Below are 21,537 nucleotides of genomic sequence, written 5' to 3'. Positions count from 1 at the left end.
CAAAACTCATTGCATTTATGTGTAGTACCTATGCTAAAGGCATAGTAGTCCAGTAACTGAAAAAAAAAAAAAAACAAAACAACCCAAAAAACAAACAACAGAACCCTAACCCAAAATCCAGGAGAAATGACAGGCAGAAGAAAAAGCAAACTGGAGAAGAAAAAGAGCAAGGAAAGGAACAAGCAAAAATGACAAGTTAAAAACAAATTTAGGGAGAAAATGGCCCTAAATTTCTCCTGCTTGAAAGAAAACTATGCAGCAAACAGTGGGTGTCTAGACACACTATCAACAGTATATCACATTTTGGGCTGATCAGTATCATGGCTTAGCCTTATACAAGATAGTATAACTTGGTCCAGATCCAGCAAAGCACTCGGGCTAATGTTCTATTTTCAGCTTGTGATCAGTTCCACCGAAGTCAAACTTTTTGTGACTTTAGGAGGTGAGGATTTGCTTAAACTCTTTGTTGGATAAGTACTAAGGAGTATTATTCCTATATTCAAATTCCTAGAGATCCTAATTCAGCTCTCCAAAATATTTTTAAACATGAGCTTAAAGCCCTTGCCCTAAACTTAAGAAAGAATCAGTTTGGATCTGATTTCTTAATCAAATCACTTGGCTCACATTTGCAGTTATTTTCTTCATAGTTAAGAGGGCTTGAAGCTTTCGAAAAGTGAATGCAGAGATTAGCTACAGCCTAAGATGTAGCTTAGTCTTGTCCCCTGGAGCTGGCGCTAAAAAAAAAATTAAGAGAAATAATAATAATAATAATAATAAAGTCTATCCTTAGACTCATAGAAGCATAAGAGTTACTGAATTTGAATGTACTCTGCACCTTGCTCATTTGAGCCTTCAGGAGAGCTATCCATTTCCATGATGACTTTACTGACTAAGGTAGACCAGGATTACTGTCCTCTTGTTTTGGGGGAATCTTCTGCAACAGGACAAGAGCAATTTGAAAACTGCAGGCAATACATACTGCAGAAACAAATGTTAACTCTGTCTAGATGAAGGAAATATACTTTCTTTTTCTTATATTCCTCATACTTACTTTTGTCCCCACATTCTGCAGATTCTGCCTTTCATCTGACTTAAAATCCAATAACTTCTCTCTGTTACAAGCAGTTGCTTAAGTAGTCCTGGGAGCCAATCAGTCTTCTGCTGGCTAGATTGCATACAGCTGAATGGAGGGAATGAACTTCAGCTGGTGAAACAGCTTGTGCTATAAACTTATGGGAACCAGGTCCTGAGATCCCCGTATCTGATTTAATAAGCCCTTTCATAAAGGTATCTCTTTAACATTTTTAAACAGATCTTTAAATTCATCCCTGAATAGAGAATAAAAGCAATCTGATAAAAAAATACATAGGCTACATGCCAAAACCAGAAGTAGTAATTCATTGGCCTTGAAATATGGTTCTTTTACTGGAAACATTACGAAGATGAGATGAAGATGAGGACTGTGTGTCATCACAAAAAAAAAAGGGGGACAATTTTTAACAGGCACTCTTTAGCATAGGCTCCATGATTCACCCTCAATTATCAGTTCATCAATCTAGAATTTCTTCGCTGCTAGCAGATGGGCAAAGGTCACCAAAAAAAGGACCTCATTAAATTAGTGCAATTTGGAAAATTAACCACAATCTGAACTACTTTCTTTCCCCAGTACACTAGATGTTCCAGAGTTGTTCCTCTTTAGTAAAAGGCCAGTAAAAACTAAAACCCAGAAACAGCCAAAAAAGAAATTCCCTTTCAACTGCCAGGCTGGATTATGTGCAAATAAATTTGGATACATTTTCCTTATAGATCAAATGAAAGAGTTGATAATGATATCCTGCACTTACATATAGCCTCCCAAAGTTTCAAGTATTCAAAAGTGACACAAGTTTTAGGAGGGCTGGGGAGGGACCATGAATTTACAACTAAAGTAGTTCCACTACATTCCCCATCAAAGAAATCAGAGCTGCTTCAGGAACTACCAGGGAAAGCCAGTATCCAAACTCACTGATGCAGCAAGCCCTGCCCTTCCATGAAAAACTGTAGTACACGAATATCTTGATTCCTCAAGCCCAGAACTTCCCTCCTTTGATTTCTATAGAATCACAATGCACCTCAGCATCCTCACAACTTCAGTTCCCATGTGAGGTTGACAGGAGTAAATGTTTAAAAAAATAAATAAAAAATCAGTCACCAGAGTCAGGATACTAAATCCTTATTTTGACATATCCCTATATGCAGTTAACTATTAAGAGATTCTTCCTCAATTTTCAAACCAAAAACAATGTTTTAATTCCTTTTCATCCTAAAATAATTAGGAAATTCTGCTCTGCAAGACAGAACAAAACAAAACTAAAGTGACAAAAAGCAGGTTTCCCATCTTATTAACCACTCATGCATACACACTGACAGTCTTCTGTTTATAATGATTCATCATAATACGTTTTTTTCACATAATATAGCACGAACAGAATGTATCCTTTCAACACCCCACGTACATATGAAATGACCTCTACCTTTTGCCTGCTTTTCTGCCCTTACCTTCTTGTTTCAGTAAACAAACCAATCTTCCAGTCTGTCCTTAGGAGACATTTCCTGTTATCTGCTGCCCATTTTCAAATTACAACCACAATGATTCTGACCTTATGGCTGAGAAAGTCTGTGGGAATTGCTTTTAGTGAAAAGAACATTTTTCCTATCATCCTCAAAACCCTCAGTTGGCAGGGTTTAGTCAAATACAACAAAAGAAACACTTTTTGAGAGAATTCAAACATCAACAAGTTAATTTAGAAATAAGATTTCTAAACCTTATTAAGTAAATGACAACAGCCTGCTAGAATGGAAGCAGCTATGTTACATTAGCTATACCAGACATCACTACTGCTGTGGCTGCAGTGTTGTTTTAATGGGCACTAATTTGACATGATGCAGACACCCAAAAATGAAGTTCAAGTACCCAGGCTGTGCTTGCATGGACTGTGCCTTTAAGTGATCTGTGTTTATTAATGACAGATTGTCAAAGATGGGAATTAATAAAGGGAAGCTACTGTAACTATACCAACTGAATTCTGGACAGGGTGACCTAAGAGAGTCATCTTCCTTTACCTATTCTCTGACAATTGCATTCAACAGGCACACAAAAAGCATGCTCATTTAAAGGAGGAATGGATAGCTTCCTCTAGGGTTTGTGTGCCTGAAAAACATCACAATATTAGACTTGATATCCAAACAAAAAAATAGCATATACTTATACTATAGTTGATCAAATCAAAACTTCACTTGAGACCAACATTACCTGTGTCAAGGACCACACGGATGACAGGTCACAGAAAATGGTTTAACAAAACTTCCCATGATAGAGACTAGCGTCTCAGAATACAAAGGGATATGCAAAATACTACTAAAGCCATAGGCCAAACAAAACAGTTTAGTTTCACTGAACTACACCATGTATTCAGGATCAACAGAACTTGTCAAAACATTTTCCATTACCACATTTTAAAAGAATATGCATTTCTGACCAAACAAAACACCTTTTTTAATATAATATACCTTTTGATATTATAAAAAAAATTTTTTTTCACCCACTACTTACTCCTCCATTGCAATAATAGAGCGATTTCATGGTTATCATAGTGGTTGGTTGCCAGTAAAATAATCGCAGCAATGTAAAATCACTACTTTTCCATGTTATGGACTAGAAGGTGGAAAAAAAAATACACTGCAAATACTTAATCTCACTGCCAGACCAACAGCAAATAAGATCAAAGTGTGACAACTGAAGTTCATTAGCTACTTCAGTGGTGATGCATGAGACCAGGGAGAATTTGTTGCTGTTTACCATCAGGGAACATATTCTCTTTAACACTATTTTTCTATTTTATTTTTTCCCAAAAAAAAGTTCAGCAGATTGCCATGCAGAGTCAGAAAGCAGTCTTATTTAACATAAGGGTGGCCTCTTACACAGCCCTTTACAGATATGAACTGTACTTCTCCATTATGCATTATTTAGCAAGGGTAACACAGATATCAGCACATGGCAGAGAAGACAGGTCTGCCCCCTCATTGTGATGGTTTTCATTTCTCCCTTCCCAACCTGCCAACTCCCCAGTTCTCTGCAAGAAAACGTGTGATGTTTTCATGAAGCTCAGCAAGCCAGGGACACACAGTCTTCATAGCAGCTCTCATGAACCCAACTTCATTGACTTCAAATAAAGCCAAAGTGATTTTTATCAGTTGAAGAACTGGTCTGACCTGTACAGAACACACTACTGTGCACAATAAAAGCCCGAAGGGTGAAACACTACAAAATCCAAGTGCCTAGACATTAGTAAGAGGTGAATTTTTAGCTCTTTGTAACAAATTTCCATGGACTTTAAGCATGACAAGAACTTCTCTGGTGGTAGACTGGGGCTAATTCATTGGCACCATCGCAGCTACACTGATTTATTCCAGTGAAGGTCTTGTCCTTAAGCTTATGTGCTTGTGGATCATATATTCATGACTTAATTCATTATCATGGCATGGGGAAATGGAAGAAACGAAAGCAGCACAGCAGCACAAATGAAGATTTTATCACTTAAATAAAATTGAGGGCTGTTATTCTTTATGTTTATTTCAGTTATCATTAATTTCTTACCTCACAGACATAAGCAAGCTATTGTTCAACTGCAGTTCTCTCAGATTAGGTAGATAGGCACCTATGGGAACAGAATAAAAAACACTTTGCAGATCTGGGAGTAAAGGAAACTGCTGAAAATTTTAAGTTGAAGCATCTAATTTTACATGCATTTCTTACCTGTTTCTGCCAGACTTGTGCTAGAACTCTTCTAAGAAAATTAATGAGATCATTTCACTCAACAAATATTTTACCCTTTGCATTTTTGCACCATATACGTACTGTCTGCATGACTACCCTGCTACAGTTTTTGGAACCCCACTCTGACAATTCCGACAGAGCATCTTTCCAGACAGACAACAACAGAAACTGGCTCAATGGGTGACTGCTTTCTTTGGTCTCATTCCTGACAGTCATTGCCTGTTAACTGAGTGATTACTCTGAAGAAGTAAGGGATGCTCAGGGTACAGCAGTCCATGACCTCTGATTTCTACATAATGTTCTTGCTTCTCTTCCCAAAAATATTTTTCTACCAATTTGATGTCAAATAGTGACAGATTTATTGGATATGCAGCTAGGTAACACTTCAAAATATAATTCTGACTCGAACAACAATAGCATAATTTCTCATGTCATAACTTCACCATTTATAGTTCAGAGGTCCCCAAAATCCTACTTTGTTTTGATATGCATTGTCATCTCCTTTTAATTTTCTGGATCTCATCTATTGCTTACTATTCAATTGTACAAATTTTGTATCTACGGATACCTCAGTATTCTGTTGTTATTTTGATTAATGCTTTTTTTCTGTTCCCAAGAGACATTTCCTTTTTTGGTTGTTTCTACAGGTATCTCTGAACCAAAATCATACACAAAATCTCTCCAAGCTACCAAGTAAATTAGACATAAGCTCTAGTTCTGGGAAACATTAGGTATTGACAACACCAAAATTTTAGCCATTCCCACTAGAGGAGTTCACCTGTGGCTGATGAGCACCCTCCAGTATAACATGCAACCATGTAAAGATAATAACAATTTTAGACAAACTGGATCATTGCTAAAACATTAAAATCTGTTCCAAGCTAATATTTTTGTAAGTCCTCTGAGTAATCTTTCTCTATCATGGGTGACTTAGCAGTGTCCAGAGGGACATCATTCCAGCTCTTTGAAAGGATCAAAATGAAACAGAACAAACGAAAGAAAGCAAACAAAGGAGGTCATGTTGTTCATCCTATTTCCCCAAACATAACAAGAGCATTTACAGCCAATAGATTTTAATAAATTGTGGTTTACTAGAAGCATTATGTATATCTAGTGCTAGTTGGGAATGATTATAATGCATATCAACCTTCATGCATATATTGATTACAACACATATAATACATACAAATCTTCATGCTATACTGCAAATATTGAACTTCAGGTCTTTGCAAACCTCCTTAGAAAATATTAAAAATCCAAAACACATTTCTAACCTTTGTTTTGTAATTTTTCATACCCCTAAAAAGTGTACAAATTATACCATCCCCATCCTGCAGGGCAGACTTTCTTACATCAAATAAGTTTTATGAAGTATGGCAACAAAACAATTTGGAGTCCTGACAGGGTTGATACTAGGATCTCTGTTAGTTAATCTAGATTCCTACCATGTTTCTGATAAAAAACCTCAAGCGTAGAGAAATGAAATTACTTCCCCAAAAGCGTTGAAGGAAAGAACAAGAAGGATGCAGTAGCCTCTCTAGTCCCAGCACAGCAGCAGGTAATAGCTTTGCCACAAGTTCAACCAGAGAGATTAAAGGGTTACCAAGCAAAAGCTATTGCAAAGCATTACAAAGTAAATGGGTTTTAAAAACAAGTATCAAGCAGAAGATTTGAAGGAGGAGACAAGCAGACTACCTCAGAGAAAAACGAGAGACTTGCTCAAGAAAAAGCTTCCCACTGAATGCATTTAGAACTGGTTCAGGAAAAAAGCAACTCTTAAAGAACACAAAGAGGCAGAGTGACAGGCTGACAATACCATTTTCACATCTAGTTATTTCATTATTGTAACCTGATCTTCCATCTCAGACATTTTATTGTATTTTGGTACAATCTATCCCCAAGAACTTGTAGAGTGTTAAGCTCTAATACGCTGTTTAGTAGACTGAAATAAAAGTATGCTATGTGCAGTGGTGAAAAATTCTACCAACAAGATTTTTGCATATTTATCCAGTTTTGCAGGTCTTCCCTCCTTTAAGGTTTATATTTGATATGTAATTGTTCTTTGCTGCTAAGAATTCATTGCCCACTTAATTTTGCATGGTTTTATAGTCCCAGTTCCATCCATCCATATATATATATTAGAGACTGCAAGATTAAGTTGAAAGAGTATTGTAAAATGAAGATGACAGAAATAAGAGATCTATCCAAATATAGCAAAATACTTCTAATTTTCTTAATTTTAACCCTCATGGCATCTTTCCTGAGAGCAAGGTTGCAAATTATACTAATTTATACAAATTGCATAATACTAACATAAAAATACTCTGAAATATTAACAACACTAACTTCCAATCAGTTTTTAAAGTACAAACAATATATTCATCTTGTAACTGCCTTTCTAAAATAAGAATGGTCCAGAAAAATACTGATGACTGCAGTACAAGGCTGAGAGTTTAGAATGGTGAACAATGTTATCGTTCTAAGATTTCCTTTCACTACATACCCTTTTTGCTACGTGTGTCTGAAACTACTAACCACCAACAATGTGCTAACCTATTCTATTGTACTATCCCAGTGGAACAAAACTAAATGAAGAGCAAAAGAAATCAAAGTGTAAGGTAGGTGAATAAAAGTGATACATACTGTCCTGGGTTCAGCAGTAGCAGTCATTTTTCTCCTTCTTAGTAGCTGGTGCAGTGCTGTGGTTTTGACTTTCGGCCTGGGAACAGCGCTTGATAATACCAATGTTTTTAGTTGTTGCTCTGCAATGTTTACTCTGACCAAGGACTTTCTCAGTCTCATGCTCTGCTGGGGAGGAGGGGAAGTTGGGAGGAAGCAGGGACAGGACACCTGACCCAAACTAGCCAAAGAGGTATTCCATACCACAGCACATCATGCCCAGTATATAAACTGGAGGCAGTTACCTGGAAGGGTTACTGCTCGGTTGGACTGGGTATCGGTCAGCAGGTGGTGAGCAGTTGTATTCTCTTCCGTTGTTATTTCCCTTATCATTACTATTATTGGTGGCAGCTGCAGTGGTTTGTATTATACCTTAGTTACTGGACTGTTCCTATCTCAGCCTGTGGGAGTATTCTTTCAATTCTCCTCCTCATCCCTCTGGAAGCTGGGGTGGGGAAGGTGGGAGTGAGAGACTATGTGGTTCTGATTTGGGGCTGGGCTTAATCCATGACACATGCACACTCAACAATGTTGCCTTAAGTGCTGCACTTCACAAGCAAGGTAGCAATGGAGGTGTCTTTCTGAGCTGTTTTGGTACAGCAGATGAAGTTTAGATAACTGACTAGGAGTAAGGAGAAATACAGGCAAGATGCTGGTTTTATTATATTCTACATGCTACAACACTTATTTTATAAAACTTGTTGAAATTACAATGTATTCTATTGTAACAAAAAAAAATCATTGTAGCTTGACTTCTTATGACTTCTGGAATATGGACTTGAGAAAAATAGACACAAAAGAAATTACTGACAAATACTTGCATTGCTACCAGGACACCTATATGTTTTATTGATCCTACAGTACATGTGATCCTACAGAACATGTGAACACAGATTGCACTCTTCTAGCAGCAGCAACAACATAATACATAAATTAAACAGGCTATTTAATTCACTTAAGGTGTGTTTAATCAAGTAAGATCCATCACCTGAATGTTATTTCCACACTGGCCTCCTGACCACACAAGTACCTGCCACTGCAATGCTAGCCTCCAGTAAATGTCTCTCAGCTTCACATCAGGAATACCGACAAATAGAACAAGAGGAAAGAGAGATGATGACTCTGAGTGAAAAATAGCATGTGCTTACTTCTGAACCTTTAGCAGAGCTTTTCCTTGATAAAACATGTGCAAGGGAAGCAGCAGTCTTCAGACACATAATCAACTTAGCCTGGCCACCAGCAGGCAGCAATTCAATAAGTACCAGCGAACAGCACTGTGGGTAACTTGATTTGTAGGTATTAAAATCACTTAGAAAGAAGAGGACTATGTAGTGTCTTAAATGACTGTATCCCACCATTACTTTCAACAGGAATTTCTACGAGCTGGGCATGAATTCAGTCCCAGATCTGTCAGCAATCAATCAGAACTGAAGGGATAAGCTAATGAAAAGAAAAATAATCCATCTGTTTGAGTATGGACTGAAGCCTACACACAAACTGAAGAGCACAGAAGTGAAGTCCAAGATCTGCAAAGCTGGGTACAAGACTTGCCAGGGTACTTCAGTGTTTTACCTGTCACTCAGCAGGGTGCACTGAAAACAAACAGCTAAAGATGTCAGCAATTATCCCAAGCCTTGAGACTCTGATTCCATCTCTGGCACAAAGCCTTTCCTTAGTTTTAAAACTGAACACATGAAAATAATGTAGTATTGGCCTTTCTGAGTTTTAGCCCACACTCTACCCTTAAGAAATGCAACTGTTCCTCCCCACTATGTCACTGCATTGTAAAGAGGCTGATCTGACGAACTGGGGAAGCTTAGCAAGATGAAGCTTTGAAGTTTAGCACATCCCAAACTGGAATGCTCATGAGAAAAACTCAAGTCACATGCTTTAAATCCCTCTGGAAACCATGTTAATGGAGATGTAGGCCCTGAGGGCTTGTGGTGCAGTCTGTGTATGGCTGCAAACATTGAAATGTTTCTCAAGTAGAAATTGCAGTGTAAATTTGGGATTTGAGTGTTGCAAGGTTCCAGGTGACCCAGAGTTATGTGCAGTCTAGTAACTTGCAACTATTTTACCTGGCCATTTAAAAGCTTGCACAGCCCATTTTATCTTTATGCATAAAACCAGTCAAACAATATTGTTTATTGAGTGCAAACTGATCATAGAAATAAAGAACTCTTTGATGACAAAGATCCTCTTACCCACCTTCTGCAACTGAGGAACACAGTGAGAGCAAAGTTAACAGATTTAATATGGCTATAAAGAAAGTTAATTAGCTAGGTCTGGAATGCAAATAAAACCACCAAATTCCAAAGCAATCCAGTCTGGAGGAGAGAGCCAGAGGTCCCGAGCCCAGCCTCCTGCTCAGATCCTGGTCTTCTGTGAGATCAGACCAGGGTGCTCAGGTCTTCACCCAGCTGGATCTTGAAAACCTTCAAGGGTGGAGACTCAAACCTCTCTGGATAGCCCTATTGCTTAACTGTCCTAATGGTGTAAAAGCTTCTGGTGGAATGGTGGAATGAATTCTGTCATTCCAGCTGGTCTTGTTCTTACCCTCCTCTTTCCCTCCATCTATTTATCCAGACCCCTGTGAGTAGAGACCAGCTCAGCAGCAGAGTTTTAGGGGCAGGCAGACAACGAGAAGCATGTAACAAGCCCAATACCTCCAACAGCAGACCTGTTTACATTATTTGCATTGAAAGTGCAAACTGTCCTATGACACCCCTAAAAAGGTAGACCTTACTCCATGCACCCAAAAATCAGCTGTCTGGTGAAAAAAAGAAATTTTTTCGGTCTTGACATTCTGTTATTCTCAACAGCAGTGGGCACCTGCAGCTGCTGGGTTTTATAGCTCTCATGGGCCAAGTCTTGGTGCAGATGGTGGGATATAAACAAGATGGAAATTGTCTGCAATATGGGGATAGCTCTCCACATTCTGTAAAAGTTGCAAAAGCCTAACCACAGGGAGCAGAAAAGGATTTATTTCCAGTAATGGAAAGGAAAGGGAAGTACAGAGTGGAAAAAGTGAAATATTTTGCTTGCTTGTCACAGCTCACATGAAATGGCATTGGAATGGGAGCAGCACTTTCAAGCATTATAGAAAAGGCGTAATCAGATTTTCTTATCAAGCGGAGGAAACATGACTGAATAGATTATGATTTCTGAAATGCATGTAATTTACCTTAAATTATCAAGTGCCTATCATAAAGAGAACTATTTACAAAATAAACGGAATAACCAATACAAAGCGGTTATATAATTCAAGACAAAAAAACCCTTCACTGTACTTGCTTCACCATTCTTGACAAATAGACATCAATCAATCCACTAAAGCTAATTGGCTGTTACATTGTAGTCCTTTGCATATAAAAATTAACTGCTTGGCTGAAAATACCAGCACCCACTTTTGGGGATGTGACTCCTTTTGGCACAGAAAATGTTACCCTGCAGTAGGCTTGGTTGCAGAAGACTTGGTTGTGATGGACATCCACATGAGAGAAAATGACTGCCAGTAGTGGGAAAAAGGAAGGTTTCATATTCTCACTGTTAACTATACTATAGAGGGAATTCCTTTAGTACTTCTTAACTTCCCCAGTGCAGTGATGACAACATAGAAACTAAGGGCAAGCATTAGGGCTGTTTAGGACTCATCAAAATGACATATCTATAGGACCTTCCTCCATCACATCATCCAGCACAGCCTGATGAGGTAGTACAGGATGCAAAGACAGGCTGCTGCCTGCATGAGTATCCTGATACCACTAGTGATTTCCCACCCACAGGAAAACCTTACAGTGGAGAGAAGCTGAACTTTGGCTACTGCTTTATTAGAGTAATGCCAAGTACTTAGAGGGCAAGGTAATCAATAAATGCTCATTTAGGGCCTGGAAGCATGTCATTCAAGAGGAACGTGTTTAAACTAATTTTCTTTAGACAGAAACGGCATTACTCATCCCACTGCCATAGTTTTCATCCTGTTTATAGCTTCACAGAAAACAGAGATCAAGGAATGAGAGGTTCCAGGGAGACTATGTTTCAAGAGCTCTTGAGCAGGAAAGTACTTTGCAGTGGTTGTTAGTTTCTGAGTCCCCAGTCATGCTTCAAGACACAATAAAGGAAAATTTGAGACAGTGAGCAGAAGATAAAGTGTTTGCTTACCAAAGTTCCCCAAGCTGTTCTCTCTTGTATCTACTCGCATTTCTAGGGCATTCACTTGCTGCAGATCATCTACCCCTATCAAAATTTTCTGTAAAGATAAGCAGAAATATATGTAAACTTTCATTGCAATAAACCAGATGACATGCAATAAACCAGATGAGAAGTAAAAAGGTGTAGAAAGGCTTTCAACCAGTGCTTTGTCAACATATACTCCAGGCCAAAATGGCTAGATGTGCAATCACATTGAAATAAATTTAGTATCCAAAGATATTTCTTCCTCATAGCTCCAAATTATTCTAGTCTCTTTGAGTCAAAGCTGAGGATCATCCAAGCTGCGAATCAATAGACCTACATGCCTAACTTCATTTAAACTCTATGTCCATGCTTTAAGATTTGCAGAAGTCTCGTACTAATCCTCAGCAAATGAATTACTCTGTCACCTGTAATCAAAAAGATACTAGGTAGTAACACTCAACAAAACACATTGTTTAGCCTTTTAACCCAAAACCATGAAAAAGACACATGATTTTAGCACAAGCATCTCACTTTTCTGAAGGAAGACAGCACTAATTACAAGAATTGCAAATTCCTTTGATATCTAGGCAATGCAAACAGAAGCCTCCAAAATACTCCATTATTTTTGCAAAATGTTAGTAATATGGTCAAACACTGTACTAAACAAGAGTGTGTGAATGCAGGATCTTTCCTAATATCTTAAAGTCTGCATTGATGTGTACATGTAAGTTTCGCCTTGGCAGATGTTAGCAGGAGGACAGAAACAAGCAGAGGAGAGAGGGAAGCTCTAGGACAGCCAGTGAAAACTATAGCAAGGCTATAAGAGTCCTAAGATGCCAGGCTGCAATTCCACAAGCAGCTGAAGCAATGTTGCGTTACCACTGTTCTTATCCCCTGCTCCTTTCTGCTACAACGAGCTCCTCTCTCCCCAGTTTTCCTTATTCAGGCTACATGTTCCACCATGTCTTTTGCATCATCTTTCAGTGCTCAGTAGATCCTTCCATGCATGGATTCACCAAAACAGATCAGGGGGGAACCATATATTTTGTCCCTGATGTGTTAGTGGTTCATGAAGGGCCTGAAACACTCCTTGAAAGATGAAAAACAAGGCTTTTGTGTTACAATAATCACCTGAAAGAGTTGATGCTCTGTGTGGTGATACAATTGCTACATTCTCACCTTTCAGTGAAAAAGAAATTAGGATGTGGGGCTAAAAAAAACCTACTTCAAAGAGATGGCTAGCCCTGGCATCACTGTTTCCCCCTCAATAATGAAGTCAATAGCATGGGTCAGTAGTGTCACCTGCCTTTTGCCCCTCTATTTAAGATGAAGACAGGAAGCCATTCAACAGCCTCCACATACAGGAGACAAGTTTTCTTCCTATTATAAGTTATAACATTTTTTAGTTTGTTTAATGAGGGGGGAATTATTCATTAAAAGGGAATGTGTAGGACCACTTCTGTTGATGAGTTTGGAGAAGAAAAAATAACCACAAGAACATCCAGTTCATTTTGCAGAGAAAAAAGGCAGTTGTAACATTCCTGCTTACTGCATGCAAGCAACAACAACTTCATTCACCCTGATAGGACTGTAGTAATAGGACAAGGAGTAATGGGTTCAGACTTAAACAGTGAAGCTCAGGTTAGATATAAGGAAGAAGTTTTTTACTGTGAGGGTGGTGAGGAACTGGAATAGGCTGCCCAAAGAAGTGGTAAATGCTCCATCCCCGGCAGTGCTCAAGGTCAGGTTGGACAGAGTCTTGAGTGACATGGTCTAGTTTGAGTGTAAGGGGGGTTGGAAATAGATGATCTTAAGGTCCTTTCTAACCTGATTCTATGATAGCTCCGCATCCTTTTACAAAGGACCAAACACAATCTGTGTGTAAATGAGATAGCTTAAAAGGGCATGGTTTCTTGAAAAGGCTGAGCATCCCTCCTTGAAAATCTGGCTCCCTTTGTAAGGTTTTGACTTGGACTCCTAAGAAACAGAATTATCAAAAATCTTCATTTACTTTTGAATTGCCTTTATAACACTGTGTTTGAAATTCTTTTTAATCTTATTTTTAAAAAAACTGTGATTTTAAGCAGGCTGAACCTAAGATGTCTTCTTACTTTCCTGCTTTCCCCCTAGAATATGAGAAACAAAGGTCTAAGGTAAAAAACTGTGAGTCTTCAATGGCATTCAGAAATTTACTTTCTATCCCCAGATGCAGTCACCACAAAAAATGGTTTGTTCCTGCAAAGAAGCCATGCTTATCAACTACAGACTGCTTTCTCCCCCCCAAGTAAACACAAAATCCCTCACTGCAAGATATATCTTGCAGTAATCCTTTTCAACAGATGACACTGTCTGTCATATAGCATGAGAGTACGTGTGAAATGAGAGCTAGCTGATGTCCTGGCACACAAGCACCCACTTGGATTGCTGGACTTGGACACAAGCTTTGGTCATGAAAGGAATCTGCTCCTGAAAAATATCTCCCCCTTCCCCGTCAAAACAGTCTTAAGAGCCTACATCATTAGAAGGCAGAATAGGAAGATCTCAGAACAAATAATAGGCTTAGGCTCATACAGGTTTTGAGTGGCAAAAGCTCCTGGCTTTGCCTTTCTGCTCTGCTGTCTGCAAGTTCCCTGCATGCTCTCCTCCCACTGCTGTATTCTAGACAGCCTTCTCTCACAGTTCTGCTTGTTGTCCTCCTCTGTCAAAATCTAAGCATAAAAACCGCATAGAGTTATATTCTCTCCTCTTCTAGGGTTCCCTATTTGTTTTCCTCATACCAGGGATATTAGTGCGAATTTTTGCCCTCCCTTTCTTCTTTCAGATCCATCATTTGTACTTTTTCCCATCTGAGAGATGAACATCTTAGCACATCCGCATTTTGTACTGCAACAGGCACAGCTGTGGCTCTGGTGCTGAAAAGGGTTATTGGCTGCCATCACCAACTCTTTGAACTATAGACAGCTGCCTTGAAGCATGCGCTAACCAGACTCCATGTGCTCTCAGTCCCCAATTCCCTGTTCTGCTTTTCCAAAAGTCTCTGTGAAAATCACTGTCCTTCCATCTGCTGATGCTGAGGAGATGGTTGGAAAGCTTGGAACCGATTTGCTGTGGGATGCAAAAGCTATCAGACTACATGAAGGAAACAAGAAATGCTCTTGGGCACGAGCTCACTGAAAGGCACTACAAGCACAGAGATCCCAGGTGTTGACTACTAGCTAGTTAGCAAGCAAAAGGCCAGGGCAGCAGCTCAAGAGGATGTTTTGTGGTGAATGGTTCCTTTGGAAGATAATTAGGACACTCCTACTGCCCAGACACCTTTCTTGGCATACTGGTGCAGCTGGAAGTGTGACATGTCTTGTATCACAGCTAAAATTATGGCACCAGGAATGAGGGAGATTTAGGGAAGGATGTGGAAATATTTAAACAAAGATGACACATTTAGCAGGCTCTCCTTTTTATGCCGTTGTTTAATGCCAAAGCACAGGAACCTTCACCAAAATTTGGAAGCAGGGATATTTAGGAATAATTTTATTGCTATTGAGTAGTAAAAGGGAAAAATAAATAAAGAAAGAAATAAAACATAAAAATCTCCAAAGACACTGAAGGGATCATCAGCTTGGATACAGAGATACCTGGCACCACAAAGGTTGAAGTGATGCTAAGGTGCTCTAAATCTTTTCATTCCTAGTGTCATGCCAGGCCTAGGGCAGGCTGCTGCACTAATTCAGAGGTATCCCACTGTGACTTCAGGTAATGACTGCCTGCCCACAGTTCAAAGGGCTGTTTTGACAGCCAGGAACAGAATGTCTCTCTGCCTGTCCCCAAGGAATGCTACACACATGAAGGTGCTGTGCCATCTAGGGATTTCTTTGCCTGTGAACAGCTGCTCAGCCTCAATGTAGAGCAGACAAAATGTACCAAGGATCTGTTCTAGGCAAAGAATTGGATATAGTCAGAGTTATTTTACAGCAAAAAGATACTTTGAAGAAAAATAATTATAATTCCAGTTTGATTGTTGGTGTTCAAAGACAATTCTGCTTGCCGCCCATCTACTGCCTGCAAGGCAAGGTGGGTATCAGATAGAGAAGGACGATGTTTTCTGAAGAATCAAACATCAAATCCTTTCTGGCACATGATGTTCAAGAATGTGGCCTGACAGCAAGCATTATACTTCACCTTAAATTTGTTTATTCCAGAAAATAAATTTCCATGGTAAAGCACTGCACAATTCCTTGAAGACGAACACATGATAAGTAAAGCAAGAACAGATAAAGTTCTCCTGTTTTAAAGGAGGTGCAAAAATATAAGGAGTAAAACTATTTCACAGGAGATCATGAAGAACATCTTGGTAAATAATTTCGCCAGTAATTTAAAAAGCAACTCCACGACGGCTCACAAATCGTTCCCACCGTGCAAAATGTCTGGCCAACATCTCAGAGGAGACTGTGCACTAGTTTGGAAAGCTTTTCCTCTGACTGACAAGAAAAGCCAGTAAGTATTCTGTAAAGAATAGCAAGTGAAAAATACTTGTGTGCTTGCAAAGCTTCCCAACTGGCAGAACAGTCACCTGGAGATGCTGGGAAACCCAGTTCAAGTTCCACTTGCAACTGTCTGTAAATTCATTAATTGGTAAATAATATCTGTTCAGTTAAAGCTGGTGTACACAACTGTTCTGTTCCCTCTTCCTAGATTTTTCACATACTCCAAGAAAAGTGGATAGGTTACTGAAGTACGTGTGGTGTGCAGCTGTCAGAGAAGCATTTCCAGCTGTGCGTTTATTTTGTTGATCCTGGTTAATTTGGCTAAGACAGGAATTCCTGAGTGGTGAGCTTATTTTCTTTTAATACTACACCTGTATGCAAATACTAGAGTCATGTCCATTCATGTGTTCATTGCTTTTTGCAGGAAATTTATTTTGAATTCTGATCTCTCCCTGCACAAAACCCCTAAGGTTGCTGAAAGTATGACAAAATATTGCTTCTAACAAGAAAATTACAAGGATGTTCACAAGGTTTTAAGTGATTCTAAGTAAGGGATTTTCAATGAGAGGGAGCAGAACTTCCCTGTGGTCCCACATGCAGTCTTCTTTTCAAAATGGTTAAATGCTGCAGATGCCCATAGTTACAATATTTAGCTATATTTCACTATTTTCTGCATATACATGCGAATACATTCTTCTTGCAGCTCAGATGAAGAGATTAACTAGGTGTTCAGTCTGTGATAAAGAAATCTTCTTGGCTTGTATGAAAATTGCAGATGAGGGCAATAATTATGAAATTTAAGCGGTGGATACATTATCAAAGATGTCCTTATGCTAAAGCCCCCAAGTTACACCAACAGATCTGCATGGATGGGCCCCTACGCAGTCTTGCCATTTCCAGTTCAGCTCCTCACTGACTCATGCTGGGGACCCACAGCACTGACACCTATTTTTAAACCAGCATTAAGGATCTGATGTTGAAAGTTGCTGAGAGTTCTCTTAACTGTCATAAACCTCAGTGGGCACATGGGGCACCAGAAACTATATGTGATCACCAAAACTATTTGCTGATCTCCCAGAAATAGCCTGTATTGTTTTGGTAGGAGGAATCAAACTCAGTTTCAACAGCGTGCTGAATTAACACACAGGTGAGGAGTGGACAGGATAGTAAATATTCTGGCATCAATTTTTGCTCTAAATTTCTTTTAAAGATTTACTTTCCCTTCCATACATATTAAAAAAGCCATACCTGATGTTAATTCTTTTTTTCCTATCTAGCAATTAGGTGCATAAGTAGCTACAATCAGTGCTCAGTGCTGTGTTACTGAACATGTAAAACTCAAGACTAATCTGCTATTTCATGTTAGCTAAGCAGCTGTGACTGTATGCAAATGAAAATCTGGGTTTTTCATATAAAGGCATGCAAATGTGTGTGTATACATATAAAGATTTCTGATGTGACAATTTGAACATAAAACATCTGATATCTAAGTAGCAGGATGAACACTAATATAACAACTACAAGCTTTAACTATAGTAAAGGCATTTGTGTTAGTACAAGAGCCTAAAAAAATAAAAGCTCTGAAACTAAATGAGGCTTTGTAATTTTTTTCCTGTTCCCAGTATTATGTTTATTACTATCTGCTGCCCTGACCAATCTGATCTAACCTTGAAACTTGTTAGCTGTGCTTTGAGCAGAAGACTGAACTGGAATACCTCCAGAGGTCCCTTCAAATCTTTTCAGTTTTATTTTTTAAATGATTATACAATTCTAATAATTCTAATACATTATTGAGCAGATCCAAATCTTGACTCCACTTCATTTAACACGATTTTGCACTTGCTTCCATGATTAACTTTCTTTTTCCCCCTCAAATCCATTTAGCTTAAAACTAAGAGGAAAACTTTCTGCAAAGGAAAAAAGGAAACGACTGAGTCATTTCAGCAGGAATCCAGTCTGTTGTTCCAGGACCCTCCAGGATTTTCTTGTCCCCCTGAGGATGAGTGCATACCATATGAAATACACCCTAACCTCCTGAGCAACAGAACTAAACACCACTTCCGAACACGTGTTCATGAGTTTAGAAAACATGATTAATTGGAACAGGATCAACAAATAGTGAAATCAGAATACTACTTCCTTTCTTCGCTAAAGATCGCACACAAATGTGATTAGTTTTGATAACATCACAATATCTGGAAGATCATTTGACCTTGTAAAATTAGTTGGTTCTGAGAATTGGAATGCTTTTTGTGGAAGCCAGGAAAAGATCCTTTGCAAATGGTAGGAAGGAGATGGGGTTAATAGAACAAAAAGAATCTGATTCAAGACAGGTGAAACCCTTAACTTCAGCTCCTCCACACTTAATGAGGAGTCCATGCCACAGGCCTAACAAAGTTAAAAATTATCTGCAATGTATTGCACATTAATAGCCAGTTTCCAGAATAAAGGGAGAATGGTGAATTTGCTTACTCTGGTATCCTGCATCATTTGTCAACAACATGAGTGCACTAAACAAGTACAGGCAGAGCAGGGAGCTGGAAATATTAACTGGCTGTGTACAAATGGAAAAGCAAGAATGCCTATTTGTATAGATGAAGATTACACAGTACAACAGAAAATTGACATTGATAATAGCAGAAAGAATAAAAAGAACATCTAATGACACCAACCCTTGCAATCAAAGGCTTTTGACCTGTAGCTTGGATTAAGAGTATTCAAATATAAAGGGACATTAGATGACATTGCAGCAAGAGAGACGGCAATAAGAAGAAACTACTCAAGATGTGATTAACATTATGGGAATATGGAATCACACAGGACTTTAAACCAAACCTTCTGCTGAAATGAGGCCACAGAATACCACAAAGCCTGTAGTGAGTGAGCATAAGATTTAAGTGAGGTGAGGATCTACAACTGAGAAGAAGAGAATGGGAAAGGGATCAATGGTTTTGTAGGAGTTGTTTAATGTTCAACAGGATCCAAGGAGGCGAAAAAAAAAAAAAAAAGGATTAGTTTGAGCCAAACTTTCCTTGCTTTGAGGAAAACAACCTGGCAAATGGGAAAAGTCAAAAGAAGGAATACAAGTATCATAGTTTTTACAGAGAACTTAATAATGAGGACTGCTAATGTTTTCACTACTAAATAGACTGCCATATCCCTGGAAAAAAGGGCAAAATTAGTAAAATGTGCAGGTAGAGATGAGGCCACAAGCTGCAATTCAAGGTGCCCAGTCTTCACAGATTCTGCACAGCTAGACCTTCTAGCCTCCCCGAGGTTAAAATGAACTGGTACAAGACAGAACACTGCAAGGACAAGAAGTAAACCTCAGGACAAAAACATTCCTCGGGAACCTCTATTAGGTATCTAGATATCTGCCTACACAACACTGCAGAACTGGGGCCTATGTCCTTATTTGAATGTAAAAGAATCTTAGGTTAATGAGCTTGTATTTCAAAAATGTTAATTTCCTTCTCAGAGCACTTAAGTAAATACAATCAATAACTCCTAAAATACTCACAACTAAAAGACAATCAAGAAGATATTGCAAGTCTATTGATTTAAGCAAAACAATCTTTCAAACCATTTGGTTACCAATGGCATGTGGTTCCTTAATAAATATGCATGTGAAAACTTGTTTCTGATTAAATGTTTGAACAGTGTCTCTATTTCTACATTTGCAAATCCAGTTCCTCTGGAATTTATGGAAGCAGCGGTTTCCATTTGATCAACATAAAGGTCAAAGAATAGAGATATTGGATAAGTTATTACAATAAGCTGTAAAAATTGTAAAGGTTTCCTTGACAGGTTTCCTTGACAATGTCATATAATTTTTCCTCTGAGCAGGAAGTATCCCCACTGTGCCAACACAAATGTTGGGTTCCAGGGCCAGCAAGTAGCTCTGTCCAGAAAAATAGATAGGATAGTTAACATCCATTTAAAAGACTTTTTGAAATGGAATTCCACACAAATGTTAATGTACACAATCCTTAAAGAAGCAAGGTTTGATTAATTCCAAGAGGGTACTTATGAATAATAAAGATTTCTTTCCTGTTTTAAAAAACGGCCTATAATTATGGGAGAATTTAACTTCTGATCTGCATTTTAAGGAATATTATTAAATAATGAACTACAACATCATAGGATGCAGGTAATAATGCCCTATGCACACTTACAACTTACTGTGAACTAAAAGCAGCAGAGCCTTTGAAGAAGAATTTCATGCCTATGGAAGAACTTTATAAGGATTTAGTTCAGAGATTATTGAAGTCAGAGGGCAGCTCTTTTGGTTACTCTAATGGACTTTGGTTCATGCCCCAAGAAAACAAACTAATCTGAGAGCTTCCCATTGGATTTATACAGGGTATTATAGGCCACAAACACATTAGACTGGCCAAACTATATGCCAGATTTTAGCAAAAGACAAAGAAGCTATCAGAGGTTCATATGTGCCAAAGAAAAATGAAAGGCATAGACCATAAGATCATATATCAAATTTCCTCAGAATGCTTTAAATAGACATTCTACAGAAAATGACTTTTACATCTCCAACTATCTTATAAACACTGGAAAACTTAGCTGCTAAGAGTAGTTCTGAGAATAACCTGCTGTCTAATCTACAGCACACAGTTAAAATTGTGGCTGGTATCTAGTCAGGGAGTGGTGTAAAATTGCACCTGGAACGTGCCCCCTGCAGAAGCTAGTGTCTCTCCACTGGTGCAATGGATACACAGAGGACTGTGGTTACAGTGATCATCATTCTGCCTGCTGGGAACATCTGAACCACAGGCTTGGCCCTAGCTCTTCCTCACTAAGCTCTACACAATTCCTCAACACAGAAAGCTGCTCTCACATCTTCCTTCCTTTAGCAAGAATAAATGAGGTTATTTTCCCAGCCCCTACTCATCCCAAAGGATTTAATCCTTAATTACTCCTGAGCAAATAAAGCACAATATACAACCAAGTATTCCTTCGCAAGTATTTTGCAAACTGAATTCCTTCATGAAGATTGCAGCATGTTATTCTCTTTCAACAGGCTGCATGCCAAAATCATCTCCCTCCTGTCAAAAAGGAACAGGGCTTTCAAAAGTGCTTTGAAATTTCACACACTTTGATATATATAGAAAGTACTTCCAGCACTTACAGAATATTTTAATTGGTTTCTTAGGAGGACAGAAGATTTCACTAATTCAGAAAAAAGTTGTGCTTTTAAAGTTACATTTCCAATCTCTAGAACAAGGTTAACGCAAAAGGCTTTTTCTGATGGTAAGATTCAAGGTACTTCAGGTGGCATTAATGAGATCTGTTTAAATTATAATTATGCTACCCTTACTTTTCTTCATGCTGCTTCAAGAAACCTAACAATAAGGACAGCAGCATTCATGC

General features: G+C 38.6%; 1 protein-coding gene across 2 annotated transcripts in view; it reads right to left on the bottom strand.

Annotated features, from left to right (window-relative positions):
• LRRC56 (leucine rich repeat containing 56) overlaps positions 1-21,537 on the bottom strand; it is a 66,865-nt gene that overhangs the window by 33,084 nt on the left and 12,244 nt on the right. For both annotated transcript variants that reach the window (XM_034062630.1, XM_013129107.3), the window contains exons 3-4: positions 11,657-11,744; positions 4,637-4,697 (exon numbers count right to left, since the gene is read on the bottom strand). In XM_034062630.1, the coding sequence (XP_033918521.1) occupies positions 4,637-4,697; positions 11,657-11,744 (149 nt within the window). The remainder of the gene's footprint in view (positions 1-4,636; positions 4,698-11,656; positions 11,745-21,537) is intronic.

The sequence above is a fragment of the Melopsittacus undulatus genome, chromosome 4, assembly GCF_012275295.1.
Source record: "Melopsittacus undulatus isolate bMelUnd1 chromosome 4, bMelUnd1.mat.Z, whole genome shotgun sequence".
Taxonomy (NCBI): Eukaryota; Metazoa; Chordata; class Aves; order Psittaciformes; family Psittaculidae; genus Melopsittacus; species Melopsittacus undulatus.
The sequence above is the reverse complement of the archived record's forward strand: the minus strand, read 5'-3'. Positions and strand labels throughout refer to the sequence as shown.